The following is a 19288-nucleotide window of genomic DNA, read 5'->3' on the forward strand; positions in this document are numbered from 1 at the left end:
GTATTTCCCATGCAGCAGAGTTGGATTGCTCACCATTATTTTTGTTCTTAAGTACAGCAAATTACACCATGTTAGTGGGACAACAGCTGGATAAATGTTTTCTTTTTTTTTTTCTTTTCTTTTTTTCACACTAGGGTCAAATCTGCTTCCACTGAGTCCTCCCAAACTCCCACAGAAGGCAAGCCAAATGCAAAACACAGCATTAGGCATGATGATGTCAAGAATTTTCTAACTCAAGACTATTTGGGGCCTGATTTTTGATTAGTGTTGAGTTCTAACTTCAACTGAAGCACTAGTAGCTCACCTGAAAAATGCAGACCTGCAAGATGGACACACCAATTCTGCATATTCAGAATGTCTATAGCAAATACCATGGCAAGTTTATAGTATTTATGTCTTCAGACTCTGAGCTAATGAGGGAGGAAGGCATTTTTTAAGCAACAACTACATTTTTTTGTTGGAGAGAGAGAGGAGAGGGAGGAAGAAACTAAAAATATTCCATGCTGTTCCCATGGGGGGGCAGGGAAGAAAATACTTTTCAATTATACATAAATAAATATATAATTTCAAGACCCTGACCCAAGGTAACCTCTTAGGCTAGGATAAATAAATGAGTCTGCAACTGTTGGCATTGCAACATGGAAAACATAAACCAAATACAGCAGACAACTTAGAAAAACTTATTATCTCCTTTTATGTCTGCTACAATGTGGTCTTTTAGGTGTCACAATTCCAAGCTGTAATAATGGTGTATCATTTCAATTGTGCATGCATTTTTGCCTTCTTGACACTAAACTTATACTTTAAACTGTTACAGGAGTGACTTCAAGAAAAAAAAAAGTTAAGAGGAGTCTCTAACGTCATTAAGCCTACTGTATTGCTTTGTCAAATAATCACTTTGAGGTCTTTGCTACAGAAGCCAAAATAACATGGAAAAAACATGAAGAAACAATTACAAGAGCTTCATGATAAACCATAAAAAACAGGCAATGATTCTTCTGAAGTATGCTGACGTGCTTAAAAAATAATAGGGCAACATCAACAAATTTATATTATAATCATGTGAGATAAAATTTCTAAATTCATTATATGGAAGTATAAAAGAATGAGATGGTATCTTACATGAATCTCAAGTTCTATTTTTCCAGTGAGAACACATTCTCTGCATTAAGTGATGTAGAAGGAGCTGTATATCATTTTAGGCTTTACTTTACATTGTATTAATGGTGCTGCCCAAATTTGGGAGCTACTGCTTCAGCCTATGACACACATTAACAGGTTCCATCAACCAAACAGCTCTTTCACCCTGAAAAGACCCAAGCACACCACTAATCAGGAAATGTGCATGTTTGCTGTATTAGTAACACTCTTGCAGCTTTTTGCTGTTTTCTGTTACGTCCAGAGTTCCTGAATTTGACTTTCTTAAGCCTATTTGCATTTATAGCAAAGTAATTTTTGAAGTCATGGGCCTGTCTTCCATACCTAGGCTAAAGATACTGAAATGACCCAATGTCAGCATCAAGCTAACAAATCATTCCAAACATCTGAACATGAAGTCATTCTGCTAACAGAAAAAAGGAACAGATGCTGGTGGGAAAAAAGGAAGTTAACTCCACAATTGCTGGCATTTTCCAAACATCCAGCTGAAGGAATGCCGTGGTTTGCAAAGGGCAACATCCTCCCACTGTGACTTCCCAGTGTTATGAGATTTCCAGTGAGCTCTAGGCTAACTGAAAGCAAGTCTATTTTCAGGGAATTAATTTGAGAGATTCCACATTTCAGACTGTTTCACTAGCAGCCTCCTGAGCTAAGGAAGTCATGCAGTCTTCCCAGACAAAAAGCAACCATGGATCCCAGGCACTGGGAGGGAACCAAACAGCATCTGCTACAGCCTGTTTCAAGGAGCTGGCCTCATAGCAATAGTACAGAACAGTACACAGGAGGTGGCACAAAGCGTTACTGTTGCTCCCTTTCTTTATAGGGCCATGCAGCTGCTTTCCTAGTTTGATTTATGAATAATTTAGAGAATCACAAATCAATTTAGGATGGAAGAGGCCTTGAGAAGAAGGGACCTGCTCAGAGCTAACTTCAAATTTAAATCAGATTGTTCAGGTCATTGTCAAGGTTTGAATATTGAGTTAAATTAAAATGTTGACTGAAGCTCAACTTCAGCCACAAACTTCCAAAGGTAGTGGTAGGAAGAGAAACAATTTGCTGTTGTACCAAGGACTTCATGTAAAGTTTAATTCTTCATATCCAGTGTGGCTTTGCTGGCCTTTGCCCTGTGGTCATGAGACACTCTCATCGATTAGCCATCGATACTGCTAATTGTGCGACTGCTTACACTAAGCACTCAAAATCCCACACAGCTTCTTCAGCCTCCTACTGCACACCAACTGCTTTTGCTGTTAGGCTATCACACGTGCTGTGAGGGTTACAGTGTGTTTTCCAGACATCCCAGGGAACAGAGAGCAAAAGTAGCCATCCCCACATCCACCCACGCTCCCCTTCAACACTTCATGCAGAGCACCGAGAAAATCTCTCATGAAGTCACATCCAAGACTCATCAAACTGTGACTCCTTACAAATGGCTTCTCAAATACTGCAGCAAACCATCTTGTGTGCTCACGTCTGCTGCTCCCAGATACAGCATATGGAACAACAACTCTAAAGAAAGGAACTTATAAGGGACACATTAAATGCTCCTTAAAGCTATAAATCCATAACCAAAACAGTTTAATATTCCAAATCAATAACAGACTCTACGAGTATTTCAAAGAGGAAAAAATAATGCAAGACGATAGAACTGAAAACAATACAACTTCAAACCACCCATTTCATTTATTATGGGACAACCACGTGCTTGGCAGTCTTCATACAGAAAAGACGAACCCCAAAGGGCTTTCGTAGCTCAGAACAGACAACACAAAACCAAAAACCCATACTCAGACAACACAATGGTGTGATCTTCATCTGGCATATTGTATCACTAAATGAGACCAGATGAAGATCCATTTTCTCTCTTCTTTAGGGAATATCTATCATCCCCTGAATACCTCAGAACTGGCTGAATGGCAGATCACAGAGGGATCTAGTAGCCCAGGGTCTAGTTAGAGGCCTTTCACTAGTGGTGTCCCCCAAGATTCAATACTGGGCCCAATATTGTTTAACTCATTCATCAATGACTTGGATGAAGGGGCAGATGCCTCCTCAGCTAGTTCACAGATAATAAAAATCTGGGAGGAGTGGCTGATACCCCAGAGGGCTGTGCAGCCCTTCACAAGGACCTCAACAGGCTGGAGAGATGGGCACAGAGGAACGTCCTGAAATTCAACAAAGAGAAGTGCAGGGTCCTGCAGCTGGGGAAGAACAACCCCATGGACCAGCACAGGCTGGGTGGGGGCTCAGCTGCTGGAAAGCAGCTCTGTGGACAACAACCTTGGGATCCTGGTGGGTGACAAGGTGTCTGTGAGCCAGCAGCGTGTCCTGTGGCCTGGGAGGCCGGTGGTGTCCTGAGGTGCACTGGGATGAGCATTGCCAGCAGGTTCAGGGAGGTGATCCTGTCCCTCTCTTCAGCCCTGGTGAGGCACATCTGGAGTGCTGTGTCCAGTTCTGGGCTTCTCAGTACAAGAGAGACATGGAGCTGCTGGAGCAGGTCCAGCGGAGAGTAACAAAGATGGTTAAGGGACTGGAGCATCTCTCTTATCAGGAAAGGCTGAGGGAGCTGGGCCTGTTCAGCTTGGAGAAGGGACAGAAGAGAGGGGATCTTACCAATGCCTATCAGTATCCGAGGGGAGGATGCCAAGAAGATGGAGCCAGGCTCTTTGTGGTGCTGAGCAATAGGACAGGAGGCAATGGGCAGAAACTGATGCACAGAAAGCTCCACCTAAATGTGAGGCAGAACTTCTTTACTGTGTGGGTGACCAAGCACTGGAACAAATTGTCCAGAGAGGTTGTGGAGTTTCCCTCAACAGAGATATACAAGAATGGTCTAGATGCAATCCTGTGCCATGTGCTCTTGAATGACCCTGCTTGCCACAGATGATCCCACTGGTGGTCCCTTACCCATTTTGTGATTCTGTGATCTCCATGTGTATCTCCTACTTTAAAGCAGGAACCCGAAGAAATGAACTCCTATCTAAATACATCAAGTGTAATGCAGTCTCCTGCTCTTAGAACCTCCTTATGAAGCCCTAAATGCAAAGAAAAGACATCAGGGTTTGGAATAAAAGCCCTGCCAGTTCGCTTTAGCATAGAAATACTTCACAGAAGTAACTGTCTCTCCATCTTAATCAATCGGAAACTACACAGTGCAAAGCCACAGATGCACAGCAGCCCTAGAACAAACAGTAGGTGCAGAAATTTTCACTCACTTCTGAAAGCTTTCCCCAAAGGCAAGGAGGACTCCAGGTTTTATATTTGCATCCATCTTGTCGTTCACCCCTGGTAAGCTACGGTAATTATATAAAAAGCGGCAAAAGCAGCTTAGATCCCTCCAGCGGATTTCAAAGTATCTTACTCTATATCCAGCTGCACAATATCAAGCTATACTTTTTATGGTGACATTTTGCTGACAATCCAAACCTCAAGGGCAAAGCTCAAAGAGAAACTCTCAAAGAAATAAAAAACCCACACCAGACATGTAGACCTTATCTTCATTAATGTTAGACAGCCAGCATGGGACCAAAAGTGGGAGTTTGTGAAAATGAGCTGCAAATGGTATAAAAAGATGGAAGTAAAACCACTAAAAGTTAATGTCCAACTAAGGCTAGGATTCTCAAGAGTATTTCAAAGCCTATGAGGATGCAGCTCTGATCTTAGGAAAAGAGAATTGAATGCAAATTGATGCTGTTTCTTTGTGAGAGAGGTGTAAATCTTCTCTAGGAGGGCATCTGGGGCACTCTGCACCTGGACTGCAGCCTCAGTGGCTCACCACTGATCTGTGGCCTCAGTCCAGGGAACTTGGACTCCTTAATGATTGTGTAATGCACAAAAGTGCCTTCTACTCTGTCCTTCCTGTTCCTTGCAGCAAGCTCACAAAAAGCCAGAAACTTCACCACAAGAACATCTTAGAAGACAGATAAGTGCAGTAAAGAAAAAGAATGAACAGTGCTTGAACTGAAAATATATTCAGATATTTCAGAATGTATCTTAAAAAAAAGAAAATGAAAAGGGGAAAGGGAAAGAGAAAGGGAAAGGGAAAGGGAAAGGGAAAGGGAAAGGGAAAGGGAAAGGGAAAGGGAAAGGGAAAGGGAAAGGGAAAAGGAAAAGGAAAAGGAAAGGGAAAGGGAAAAACAAAATGGATGCTTTATGCAGCCAAGGCATGTGTAAATAGTGCAGGGAAAAGGTATGAGAGGATGGCATAGCCAAAACATTTCCAAAAAGTTTCCTATCTATTCTTTCATTCAGGTAGAGAGAAATACATTTATGCATAAATATAACAATGACAGTTCTTTGAAATGATAAAACAATTTAAATCAAAGACCTTTGGAACCAAGGAGTTTCCTGATTCCTACTTTCATATTCAGTTCACATGTTTTTTTAGTCCTCAGGTAGATGAAAAATATAATTGATAGATATTTTGAAAAATAATTGCAGAGGATGGTGTCATGAAGGATATTCTCTTATTTTCTGCATATTACAGACTATGGTTCAGGTAAATTTTCCTCCGAATTTTTATATCCTCTTTTGCTATTGTGGCGAATCTCTTTCCCATAATAGGAAAAAGTAGAATAAATTTATGGATTATAACCATGTACTTCTTTTCAGATGCCGTGAATGCCTAGTTCCAGAAAGTTTCAGTGTGCTGCTTATTACCTCACTACTTGAGTTTAAATAATCTCACTTGAGTAGATAAAGCCCAGTGAACTCAAAGCAACTATTCTAGGATACCACTAAAATCACAAGAGTACAAGGTAACACTGAGATACTTAGGAGATCTCAGCATATTATGAGGATTGAAATTTTTGTTGGGGTTTTTTGTTTGATTGGAAAGAAGGTGTATGATACAGCTAGTCCAGTCTGACTCTGCTTTGGAAAATAATTTGCTAACGGTGTTTTTCCTCAAAGAAAGACAGAAGTGAAAAAAACCCCTAACTTGTTTAAATCTGCAAAATGTGTGTGCTTGTTACTAAAATCTGTTCAGCCAAAGGCTTACAAATTAGTCTCTGGAGGCAGGAAAGGCCATAAAAAGAAAACAACTTGACCTGCTTTCCAACAGCAATAAGTCTAGCAGCTTGTAGGGTTGTTCAGAAGGCAATAAGCGACGGCCCGCACAATGAGGCCTCGTTCTTAGAAACACAGGCTGCATCCAAAGCAATGTGTGCTGAAGCAGTGCAACACCTGCACTTCCTACCCTTTTTGGGATCCCAATATGAGCTCGCTTATAGATGAGGCAATTCAGCTAAAAAACTGTTTCTTTCCATATAATTATTTGATTGGTATTTAATGAGATTATGTATGTTAGTATCAGCTCCTGGTAAAACAGCACTGAAGAACACTGCTTTTCTGAACTTTGACATCAGAAATTTGCAAATAAACATTTCGGAAATCTTGATCTAATTCCTGAAAAACTTATATCTGGTAGGAAATCTAGAGAGAGGAGTCACAGAGGTGTTTTATGTAATTCTAAATTTCAGCTTATGGTGAGACATGAAGATTATTCTAAACAAAACCAGAATAAAGTACTGAACTGAGTGAGAAAGTTATAATTTGTATTTTCTACATATGGCTTTACTTAATAATATCAGTGGAAGCTCCTGCCACAGAGGAGAAGGCAATCCAAAACATGTACTGGTGGTTTGGGTAGAGGGTCAGGGTGCCATCAGTGGTGACTGATCGATGATTCTTCTGATGCAAATCAAGACAACTGCATTTCTCATTGTCCATCCTGTACTGATTAATGGCAAGGTAGAGAACAGCTGAGATTGAGAAGACATTAACATTTTCCAACAGAGCAGCCTTTATTCCTTGCAAATAGCTATTCCACAAATGAGAGCAAAGCATTCACTAGAGCTGCTAGCTACAGCTACTCTTTTAGGTCAAATAATTGGTGATTTTTTTTCAGTACTATTGATGTCAGATATGAACCCAGAATAGCCAAAAGTGACCAAAGCAAGCACGGCTGTGTAATATTGTATCAATGCTACTCTGTAGGTATCACTCACAATCATGAAATTTCAGTTCAGAATTCAGACTCCTTTGATTACTGTGGATTGTTGACTGGCAAGCTGTGCCCCTGGCATACAACTTTCAGTGCACAGACCTACTTGCCTTCCTCCCTTTCTTCAGAAGGGCTTGATATCAGGAACAGGTGGAATGGGTTTTTTAATACAATAGTGAATTTCTGCCACCACATTGGAATCAAATTCCATAGAAGATTACATCTAACATCTGACTGCCAAGATAAATGTGTGTCTACAACGACTAATCTTCATTTTTGCAAGTGACATTTGTTTATTTAAGGCAGCCCACTAATCTCACCACCTTTAGAGCAAATCAGGAAGCTCTGACTTTCCATTACTTTTAGACTAGGAAAGGCAGCTGTGATTAACAATTGTGAACAGTTGCCTCAGTCTGCACTTCTTGACCTTCTAGCTCATAGTGTTTCCACTTCCCGCATCTCAAAGCATAGGGCCCCTGCTTCCCAGGAAACTCAAAGAGCCCAACATCAGCAAGACAGAGCCCTCTGGGGGACTTGCCCGGGGTAGCTGGAAGTGTTCTGCCAAGTGAGAAATTGAAGCCTTTGTGGCTGAAATTAGATTGCAAATTCTTCAGGGAAAAGGGGGCTTTGCTTTAAAAGGAATCCTGGAACAAGCCTCTCTGTCGCTGCAAAACAATGATGATAGGTGGATTAGGTAGTAGGCTAGAGAGAGATGTCATCACCAATGATCTGACTGCCTGTGAGGGAAACAATGAATTACATTGGACAGTTAAGGTTTCAAGTAATTGAAAGTATCTACAATGTAATGAACAGACATGTGGCAATGGTATCCCATTCCAGTTAGCACATCATTTTGGATAGCTGGAGTTCAGCTAACTGAGGTCGCACTACAAATGCATTATAAAGACTTTCCAGTATGCAGCTTCTTTAACTTTGGAAGTCTTTTAGATTCTTATAGCAAATCCACTGCTGTAGAACACAGGGGAAAACAAACAAACAAAAAACCCCAACAAAAACAAAACCCCCAATGTAATGAGTGAATCCAACCAACATATTAAATACATTAAAGTACAAACCTTCCTGCCAAGGCTGACTGGTCCGGGAGGCGAGAGAGATGTCTCTAAGACAGCTACAAATAGATCCTCTCCCACCAGAGCTGAAAAACCCAGCTGAGCTGGCCAGCAAAAATGTAAAGCAAACATTAATCACAGCAGCCTGCGTTTTGCTTCCACTTGCAAGCTCTGTGTACAAGCAGGAAAAAGGAATGGAGACAGCATTGAAGACAATGGAGCCTAGACTGTTCTTGTGCACTACTGCTAGCTTTGAGCTATTGCTAGCTCAGAGCCACAGTAATTAATTGATTTCTATTAACTCCCCCCTGTGAAGTTAAAAACCTCAACCAACCAACCAAAAAAACCCTGAAGGCAAAACACCCTGATTGGACTGGTTTTCTTTAATTACACAGTAAGAAAGCTCACTGCCCCCACTTGGAAGAAAAAAGACAGCAAGCACTGCCTCCAGAATGACCGTGAGCAAGATTTTAGTCTGTCAGGTTCAGTATTGAAATCTAAACCTCCTCTTCCACCTTCTGTTATGCAGACTTATGTTTAAAGACTGATGCTCTCATAGAGCATACTTGAGAAATAAAACTAACCAACAAACACACCACATCTTTTTCCTCCTAACATTTATGGCCAGTAAATACATGCTCTTGGTCTTATGTTCATTTCCAACTGTGTGTTTCCTAAAGCAGCAAAACTTTTCCAAGGCACCATTACTGCAGAAATTCCTTGTTTAGAAGTTTCACAGCAATGATAAAACTTATCCATTAACTTGGCCATCATTCTGCCAGCAACAAAATATTAGTGTGATTCATCAGCCTCTGATTTATTGCTCCTTTACTGGTTTGTCAGAAATTTGAAGACCTTGAATGGAAAAGTGTTACATGGAAAATGATACGAGCAGGTGCTCCTCACTTTCCAGTGCAATGTGGAACATTTCCTACAGACTCTGGAATAATGAACTACCAAGTTTTAAGACATCACTATCGTGTACTGTTATTGGTATTGGAAGACATCCTGAAGGACTTCAGCAATACTTTCTCTATTTTAAGCAACCTACAAAAGTTTTTAAAAATTCCTTAATGCAATTCCATGATAGTTGTTCTTTCAGCTCAAAGAACAAACAAACCCCCCAAAACCCCCGCAGGCCCAAACAAACAATAAAACAAAGAAACACCAAACATGTAAAAGATTCAAAATGGGACAGTGTACTATTTTAAGATGTTAATGTTCTCTTCAGAAATCACATGTGCGTACATTACTTATCAGAAAATTGTGCCATATCCATGCTGATAAAAATCCTTCCATCACTTATTCATGTTCTTGAGTAAACAGTAGATAAACACAAAGCTCAAATCAAGATACAATTATGAACATGCACACAGAATTTATTGCTGAGGACAACAGTAGTACCTTCTTTTTGCTGCAGTAAATCTGCCATTTCTTCTCTGGAGGGAGTGCAAACATAGCCTCTCTGTTCTTGTCTGTGAGATCCAATTCATCCTGGAGATTGTGAAAAAGAAAAACAGAAAAAAAAAACAAACAGTCAAGAGCTGCATTGGTAACTTCTAATAAGTTGAGAGGTTTCTGGAATGTTTGACTAGCCTTCGATCAAGAGGACATAGTGGCTCCCAAAGACTCCAAAGATTATTGGTTTCGTGATGATTTCCTCGCTACCTTGAGTTCTCCCTGTCAGAGCAAAACCTATGAAGAGAGGCAGCCTGAACAATTCCCATGTCAAACTTCCATTACTAATGATCAGTCCAGGATGGGAAGGATCACATGAAAGGGATGAAGTGAAAAACCTCAAAGCACTAGATTATGTGACACAGACATTCTTTATGACACTTTCTTATTCCTTATGAGAAAGGCTAAAAGTTTGATACATCTTTTTTTCCTGGACAGCAGTACCAAATTGCTCTTCCATAGAAAGGGAATAGTTGAATTTCTCTCTCTTTCAGGCAAAGACCTCATCAGCAACCTACAGGTTGAAGTGTTTTTCCAGATGTTTGTCCTCTAAACCACACAGTCCCCATCAAAGACACCCAGCATTTCAGACATAAAGGACATAACTCCATAGTGTCACATCAGGTTGATCAGAGCAGCACATTAAGTCCCGGGTAAGTTCAGTAGAACACACCCTCTTATAGCTGAGCCAAGCTTACATTAGTAAAATGAAGGATAATGCTGTGATCTGGAACTGACTGCCAAATTCCACAGCTTCAGTTATTCCTCTGTAAAAGGTGTGTAACAATAGATTCTTTTCCTATATATGTCTCTAAAAATATCAAACCAGAGACTGCTACTTCCTATGTATAAATGCAGTACTGACCAGAACAGGGCTCCAGTCAAAGCTGCCAATTTTAGGTGCTAATAAAGGGAATTAAACAAAACAGAATGGTCTTCAGAGCAAGCAGAATGCATGAGGAAGATGTCTAAATTAGAGTTTCAGTAATACAAAGAAAATCTTCCATTAATGTTTCAGTGAATCTGTTTTGGCAGGGTTCTGGTTTTTTTCCTTGTATATTTGAAATATTTGGAGAAGGAAGTGTCCAGGGGTCCAATATCAAGATGACATTGTGGCACTAAAATGCTGCACACACAGATTCTGGCACCCACACTAACCTTGTCCAAGCAGAGACAATACCTCTTTAACTCAGCCCAACAATGGCTCATTTGGAAAGCGTTCAGGGCTGGGAAACTTGTGAAAACAGTGAGCAAAATTGCACACTGAGCCTGGTAGCGGCTGCTGACAGATTTAAAAGCCCATTGAGATTTAAGCTGCAAAAAGGTACAAAAGAAATGCAAACAGTAACAAGGTGAGGTCAGTGCCAGCAGCCCAAGGTAGAAGAAGCTGGAGGGTTATTTTAAACAAGAAGAAGTTTAAAGGGAAAAAAAGAAATTAGCTGTGCAAAAAGAGTGCAAACCATGTGGAAATGTTTAGTGTGAGTTTCCAAACAAGGGGGCAGCCAAGCGAGGCAAGGAGTTTTATCCTTGCAATACACAACTAGAAAACTCAGGCCAGGATCACATTCTTGGGGGGAGAGGGAGAGTGGAACTACATGTAAGGCCTTAAGACAAGCAAAGGAATGCTGTTAGAGGTCAAGCATGTGGAAGGGAAAGGAGGGGCAGATAGGGAATCAGAAATGCCAGGTTTGGAAGAACCACCATTGAGGCAAGAATACACATGAGCTGTCTGGGCTCAGCTGAATTCTTAGAAAAAAAAAAGATTGTTTTATCCACCTGTTTAATAAATGATCTTACTTTTTTTTTTTTAATACAGCGCAGCTTACTTGGCTTTCTAATCCTAGTGCTCTTTCTGGAATCTGCTGGCAGATCAGACAAGCAGCAGAAGCTCTGCACAGAAGGTGTGCACTAAACTGAATGAAGATCTCAATCAATACAGTTCAAGACAACCATTTCATCAAAAGAATGCACCTATTGACTAAAACCACCCTGAGGACAGGATTCTGACATTGCAGCTTCTAGACACTGCCCTGGATACTGGCAGTATCAGGGATAAAAAGATAAATCTGCTTTTCAGTGGGACAAGAATATGCAACTTCCAGTCACATAATTTTGCATCCTGATAACATGACATGCTTTTCAGGACAGAGGCCTAGAAAGTTAGTTTGAAAGCATGGAAGATCTAGAGAGAAAATAGTGCATCCCACATTACTGTGACTCAGGAGGTCAGAGGAAGCTGAAAGAACTTTAGAAGTCATCACATTAGCTCAGGTAGCATAGTAACAAGGAAACTGTTCAGGGTTTCCAGGGATAAGGGGACACCAGAGGTGGACCCAAACACACCTGCCTGGAAAATAGCACACGGAAATAGGCTTACCCTTAATTTTGAAAGTTAGTGTTTGTCTTTGTTAGGGGGTAAAATGCTGGGTTCTAACCCCCAGATCAGATGGGCAGGTAGGAAAAAGGGATATTCAGCAGGGAATGAAACATCTCTAGAACGCAAAGCAGCAGTCAAGTTCCTCAACTCCCTTTCCTGAAGTTAGTGTTCAGCAAGTGTGCTCCTTCACTGAGAAGAAAAAAAGGAGTGGGAAGAAGATGAGGTCTGCATGTCCTCCTCTACCTACACCATCAATCAAAACCCACCCTATAAAAAACCCAAGAAATTCCTGCAAAATACAAGAGACATGAGACCTTCTTCTGGAACTCTCCAAATCATTTTACCTCTCCCATTCCCATTCTATAAAAGATGAACAAAAGATCACTGTGACTGCACAGGAAAACCATAGATCTAGCTAAGAAAGAAGACCCTGAATTAGGCAGGCTGTTTTTCTGGTCTGACCCAGGATCCTAACAGATCCTGGCACATAAGGAAACCTGCTGCCTTGGAGGGAAGCAGGAGGAACAACAGAAAAAATAAATTTCAGAAGGGTAATTTGGTTCATGAACCAAATTTGTCATTCTGACCCAATGACAGAAGCAGATCTGTCAGCATACAGAAATTCAGACTGTAGAGTTAGCTCGGTGATGGCAAGTGGCTACTGAAAAAAGAAAGGAATTGCCAAATTTGGCAGGAAAGCGGAAAACTGACAAACTGAATGCAGTCATCAAGACTGGGGTTGGAGCCAGACTAAGGAACCCAATGTGACTGAATGCCCAGAGAGCAAATGTAAAGGGCAAGAAAAAAAGGGTCAGTCAAAACAAAGCAAGGAATACTCCCTTCTCCAGCACCTGTGCAAGCTGCCCAACAGAAACACAGTAAGTCCCCTTCTACAGCTTGGATGGGCAGCTTGGTTCCAACAATTCATGTCAGCGTGACCCTGCCCAATGGAGCTCAGCCACCTGGCTCCTAAAAATACTTGAAGTTACATGAAACACAGATTAAAAGGATATTTGCCAGGCTGCACTGAGGAAGATGTAAAGTATTCCCAGTTAATATTGCTTACATTTCTCTCCTTTATTTATTTCCTATTTTATTTTAGTGGTAGTTAATTCAGTTAATTTCATTTTTTGTCAGCATTTTATTTACTTACATAGATTGAATTTCAATGATAAAACATTTAAAAAGAACTGGAATTGGATTTGAGGTTCAAATACTTCCAGTCCACTTCTCAGGCCAAAAGAGAAGATGGCCTCCATTCAAAATGGCTACAGCCCAAGGAAATAAGAGACAGAGAGAAAGAAACGGAACAAGGAGGAATGGGTAGGAAACATAAATCCAGTATTTTGCAGGATTTAAAACCACATTATGTCCCTTGTTTTTGGGAACCTTCATCAAAGCATGAAAGCTGGATTTGATGCTGGGCAGCCATCAGCTCAGTAATGATACTCAAAGCTCCAGAAAAGCATTTCTCACCTAGACAGGGCAGTACTTTTTTTAGTGACACAAAATGAAATTAATAAAGAGAAAAAGTGATATTTTGGTAATGTAGAAGAGTGGTTCACTTGCAGACAGATCCACCTCTCTGTTAAAGGAGAACCCTTAACACCTACCAACATGCCTGCCTCTCTGTAGGAGAAACCTCAAGGCTGTAAGTACACAGACAATCACAGCTTCTGGACTCCAGCATCCCTTGATTTGAAGTCAGGATCACGGAGGCCAAGAGCCCCAAATTTGGGATATCCGGACACTCATGGGAGGAGATATCATTCTAGTTGTCCCAAGTCCATTGGCTGCTGGACTTACTGATCACTGGGGAGTTTCACACTGACTTAAGGTCAGACAGCTGCTTCATTTTGTAAAATAGAAAAACAAACAAACCAAAACAGCGAACCAACCAACCTTTGCAGTCTGGTGGGTTGTTTTGTTGTTGTTGATGTTTTGTTTTGTCTTCATGAGTGTTTAATGAGTCATGCATAGCATTTCCAGCATTATGAAACCCAGAATCCTCATATGATATGTTTACTGCAGGCAATAACTTGATTAATATGGGCATAACAAATATTTCGCCAGAAGGAAGAGGAGTTTTGCTTATTTTCTTATGTTCAGTTGGATAACTGTCTTGTTTTATCAATTTCTTATAATTTCAGCTACAGAGAGTTGCATTACACTTTTAATTTTTACCCGTAGATCACGGTTTCCCTTACTTAAAGAGCTTTTGGGAGAATATCATGTCTATAAGCATCCCCCCCGCCTGTGTTTCACATTTAATTGCTATTCTTATGACTGACAGACATTAATGACATATAAAAGCATATTCTGATATTTTTACGGGTTTTTCTGCCTACAAACATATTCAGGCAATTATTAAAGCATTATTAAAAAACGAAATGTTTTATCATCCTCAAATGGAATAGCTTTGACATGAAATCAGTCTTTATTTTACACCACAGAATCCAACACTAAGACATAATACATAGGCAAATAGGCTTCAACACTTCCACTGTTCAGAGATGCCCATTTTGACTGTCTGATTACAGCTCTGTTGCACTGATTTAACCAATGGGTACTCACTTACTTGATGGGTACTGAAGCAAAAGGACAGCTAAATCATGGCATTAACAGGCTACATGGGAACCAGATCTTCAGATGGCACAAACTGGCAAAGCTCTCCAGAAACTCTACTCTGCTTTGTTAAACTCAAAATGGAAACTTAAGAACTTCCAGAACAGATGAGAGCAGCAGTTACCTGACCTGTGACCAGCACCAAAATTTACAGAAGGCTGTGTGAAACCCCACAAAATACAAAGCCACAGAGACGGCTCTGTGGATGGTCAAACGTATCCCAACTCCCTTCCTCAAACAACCTGGCTGATTTTGTGATCCAGGTGAGTTAACATCCCTTTCAAGATGGTGATAACAATGGTATTTGCAATAATTTTTTGTGCAGTTTGGTCCATCACACTAGCATTATCCTTAATGGTTCTTTGTGACTCATCCAATGGGGCAAACTGAGACAGTGGGAATTATATCTGGATGCCTTTACACACTCTATGACGAGCTTCACAATTTGAAGACTACTTATCTTAATAACTTGCTTGCAATGCTCACTTCAAAAATGCAGGTTCCAAGGGTACGTTCATTTTCCCATCATACCTTGCACTGTATGAATTTTAGTTTAATACACTGCTCTTACCTTGCTTCTTGTTCATATTCCTATCCCATTTTTTTCCTTTTCTTGTACACATCCACCTTTTCTTTTTCCCCTCACAAATGTTTTTCTCATTCCTTGACCTTTTTCACCTGTCAAGTACAAATGCACCCTCCCTCATCCACCTCATAAATCATTCTCTCTCTGTCTCTTAACAGCATCAAATCCACCCAAGTTACAAAATTAATTATAATGTACTGCTGCCAGTATAAATTCCCCATATAGTATGATAGCTGTTGCTTCAGGTTCCCCAAGGTCATTTATATAGATGTCTATCACCATGTCCCCAAAGAGACCACATTCCGTTCCACCAATGCTCCCAAGTGGCTTAGCACAGCTGACAGCCTCATGCTCTGAATGAATTTGTTTAAAATCTTGTACAAAGTAAACAATGACTGTGACACACCATGGGATGCTATCCAGCATCCACTGGCAGGCTGCAGAGAAGGTTCATGTTCATGTGCAATCACTTCGAGGGGATAGTTGATGGTGAGTTAATCAATGCTGAGGTGCAACTCAAGCAATCATGGGATAAAATGCATGGACATGCCTGAGACTTTAGAAGAAAGAGAAGCAGTGGAAAGAGATTGGGGCAAGGTTGTCGGCAGCACATTACAAGCTTTTGGAATAGAGAATCCTATCCAGCATAACTTCTACAACTTTAAAAAATGGACTGAGTAGGGCCACATTGCTAGCACATGACTGAAAGCTACGTTTTCACATTAACAACAGCCCCAGGAACATTTATATTTCTGTTCATGCTGCCTGCGCCAGGTTCCATGGGCATATAACAAGCAGGTTAGTCTGGTGGCTCACAATCAAGCTGTGCCCACCAAAAAGTGAGTAGCAGAAATGTTCTCCTCATAAGTCCAGAGGCAGTTCTCCAAAAAGCTGTTTCAGGGATAAGTGCAGTGAATGAATAAAGTAATGAACTAAAATAATCTTTACTCAGATCTCAGTCTCTTTGCAAAGAACTTATGAATCCCTCAACTAGAAGAGATAAACCTTCCCTATTTAATCACTGTGCCTACCTCCAGGGGACAGTATAGGATTGTTCCCCTATAGTTTTCCATCCAGTGCTTTGTTCATTCCAGCTCCCCAGACTGACATGTAAGAGGTAGCCTGCTGGAAGGATGCTCATTTCCAATGCTGAGGAGGTCGATGAGACATTCTGAAAGACTGCCTGTCCGAACTGCCTGTGAATTAAGTTCATTTGACTGTACAAACCACCTACACTCCAGTACAAACTGGAGCAGTGAACAGTGCAAAAGTCTTTGATCAGTCAACAGCGTTACCACCCACACAGCCAGCACATCTCCAGGTGAAACACACTGGTTGAAAGCTCCCCCTTGGGCACCTGATATATGTGCTAACTCCACAGATAACCCATAAAGAAAAAGCAAGAAGAAACCCAAAAAAAGCCAGTCCCTCCCCTCAAATTCTTCCATCTCATCCTAACCCTTTGAATTAAAAGCAGCCTTTGTAAACCACACAGAAGCAGCACACTGTGAGAAGCATGTAACATTTTGATCAGTTTTACAGATGATAAGAATTAGGTGCATCGAAGTAAAACATCACTGAGTTTCCACGTATTTGCACACACATAGTATGCGTATGTGCAGATATGTATGCCACTCACACCTTGCACACACAAGAACGGTACACATAAGGCATATCACATAACATCTGCCCATGCCCAGTGTTGTATCATTACATTTGTGCATTAGGAAACCACTGCGCACACACGAATTGCTAACACAGCCTGTTGGCAGAGGAAGCAATGTTTACATTTCAGCTACCGCCACGGATCTGACTGTAAAGCAGAGAAGCAGACAAACAAAAGGCTGTGATTCCCATTACACTCTTTTTTCCTCCTTGCTTTTTCAAAAAGTTGCAGCTTTAAAAAGCCTTCAGTACTAGGGGCCCAAATCTCTTGATTCTCAGTCATAACAGTACAGGACAGAAAGCACCTGATGTTTACATACTGAAAGATGTGTTTCTCCTCTACCCTGCCAACACAGAAGTTACTCATTCTTAAGGCTTAGCAGCAGTGTAAAACTTTCATCCATCAAGGGCACTGCTTTTTGGTGGAGAAATTCTTCACACAGAAAGTCAACTAACAGGCCTCCCTCTCTCCCCCCCAAACACACCCCTCATTATACTGCTTTCTTTTTCCCTTCTTAATCATTGGTTAAGTGCTTCCTTGTTCCCTGGAGAAGAGCTAAATCCTGTCCCTCTCCTACTGCTCAAAGTTCTCTGTGACTTGACAGCACACAAATACACATAACCAGCAAGGCCTATTGTGGCAGTCCCCTCACAGGCCACTTGAAACAGCATCTGCTGTTCATTTTTCTGTCCTTCACAGGCAAACCACGTGCATGAGACAACAATCTGCTGGGCCAAACAGAAAGAGAAAGAATGAGGAAAACCAGTACCTCTTCATGCAACAACACACACAGCTGTTTAGAGAGAGAAAAAGATCCAGACTCAGACACATACTCTCATATGCAGGGCTATAATACAGGTAGAGAAAGAGGGACATTACATGGATACAGAGGGGCATATGAGGACAGTAATGTAAAACAGCTGTCTATCATCACTGCTTTTGCTGTTAAGGTGCGCTGCATGTCCATGTCAGTGCATTTAAATGAGCCCAGTGAGTGGGACAGGGATGAAAACTGAATAGTCAGGCTCATGTCTAATCTAAAGCCCTGCTGCTGCAATTTAAGCCTATTACTTCCGGCCCTATCAACCACTAATGTGGTAAGCAGATTTTTTTCCTTCCTCTTGATAACAGTTTTTGAGGCTGTTAAAGACTGTTGTAATGTCCCTCCTCTGTTGCCTTTCTTGAGGCTAAACAAACCACCTCTTTTTAATCTTTCTTAGAGGCTATGTCCTCTGGATCTCTCGTTCCTCTTCTAATTGAATTCTGGCCTCCACCTGGTCAAAGTACATCTTTCTTGAATTGCACTGTTCAAAAGAGGGGACTGTGTTCCAGCTGAGTCCTTACCAAAGCTGAGTGCAAAGTTTATTTCATGCATCTTCCAGACTGCACTTCTGGTTATATACTCCACATATTCCATATAGTCAATGACCTCTTTTTTCTTATAAAAACCCTCAAAACCTGCATAACTTATGTTCACTCATGTTTAACTATAATCCCTAGTTTTTTCTCTAAAAAATTGTACCTGGCTGTTTTCCATCCTGAATTACCAGACTTGCTATTAAAAGGAGTTTTAACTGTCTGCATTGAATGCCATCATTTCTTCACACAATTTTTCCCCCTTATTTTAAGCCTATCTTTTAACATACTTGCAGTATGGATATGTGCCTAGTGACACACTCTAGAGAGATGTGCTGCTTACTGGGGGCTCATACTGGGGATATCACTGAGAGACTACCAAACCTCATATGGTCTATTATCCACTGCTGTTGTTTCATGTTTGCACAAGTGATATGACCAGGAGCAGTCTGAGGAGCATCCAGAAGGACTACAGAGCTCTGGAAGCTGTGGTAAGGGACTCTAGAGGGCAGGTAGCTTTTTTTGTCAATTCTCGTGGTCAAAGGGAAGGGATTTGAAAGACCAGTTCAATCTGGTAAATCAACTAATGGCTACAGGACTGGTGCAACAGCCATGTGTTTGGCTACTCAGATCATGGGATTCATTTTGAGAAACCTGGTCTGCTGGGGCTGACAGGGTCCATCTGTCAGAGAAGGTGAAGAGCATCTTCAGTTATGCTGCGAAGCCTGGGAAGAGGGCTTTAAACTAAAGTTTCTGGAGAAGGTGATCCTCAGTCCATCCACTCCTACCAGTGGGGATGGATGAGGAGCTGACTAGGAGCTTATGGGTCAGGATTAAAGGGAGGACAGGCACAAGTGACATTATAGGGGAGTCTGCTGTGGGCTGCTTGAGCAGGAAGCCCTTCTGTGGCCAGACAGGAGCAGCCTCGCAGTGACAAACTCTGATCCTCCTGGGGGACTTCAACCACTTTGATACCTGCTGGAGGGAC

The 19288-nt window shown here is 41.2% G+C and overlaps 1 protein-coding gene across 2 annotated transcripts in view; it reads right to left on the reverse strand.

The window, feature by feature from the left end:
* The window catches only part of DAAM2 (dishevelled associated activator of morphogenesis 2), a 172438-nt gene that overhangs the window by 83833 nt on the left and 69317 nt on the right, over window positions 1-19288 (reverse strand). For both annotated transcript variants that reach the window (XM_069009816.1, XM_069009815.1), the window contains exon 3: window positions 9637-9726. In XM_069009816.1, the coding sequence (XP_068865917.1) occupies window positions 9637-9726 (90 nt within the window). The remainder of the gene's footprint in view (window positions 1-9636; window positions 9727-19288) is intronic.

Source organism: Aphelocoma coerulescens, chromosome 3 (assembly GCF_041296385.1).
Source record: "Aphelocoma coerulescens isolate FSJ_1873_10779 chromosome 3, UR_Acoe_1.0, whole genome shotgun sequence".
Classification (NCBI taxonomy): Eukaryota; Metazoa; Chordata; class Aves; order Passeriformes; family Corvidae; genus Aphelocoma; species Aphelocoma coerulescens.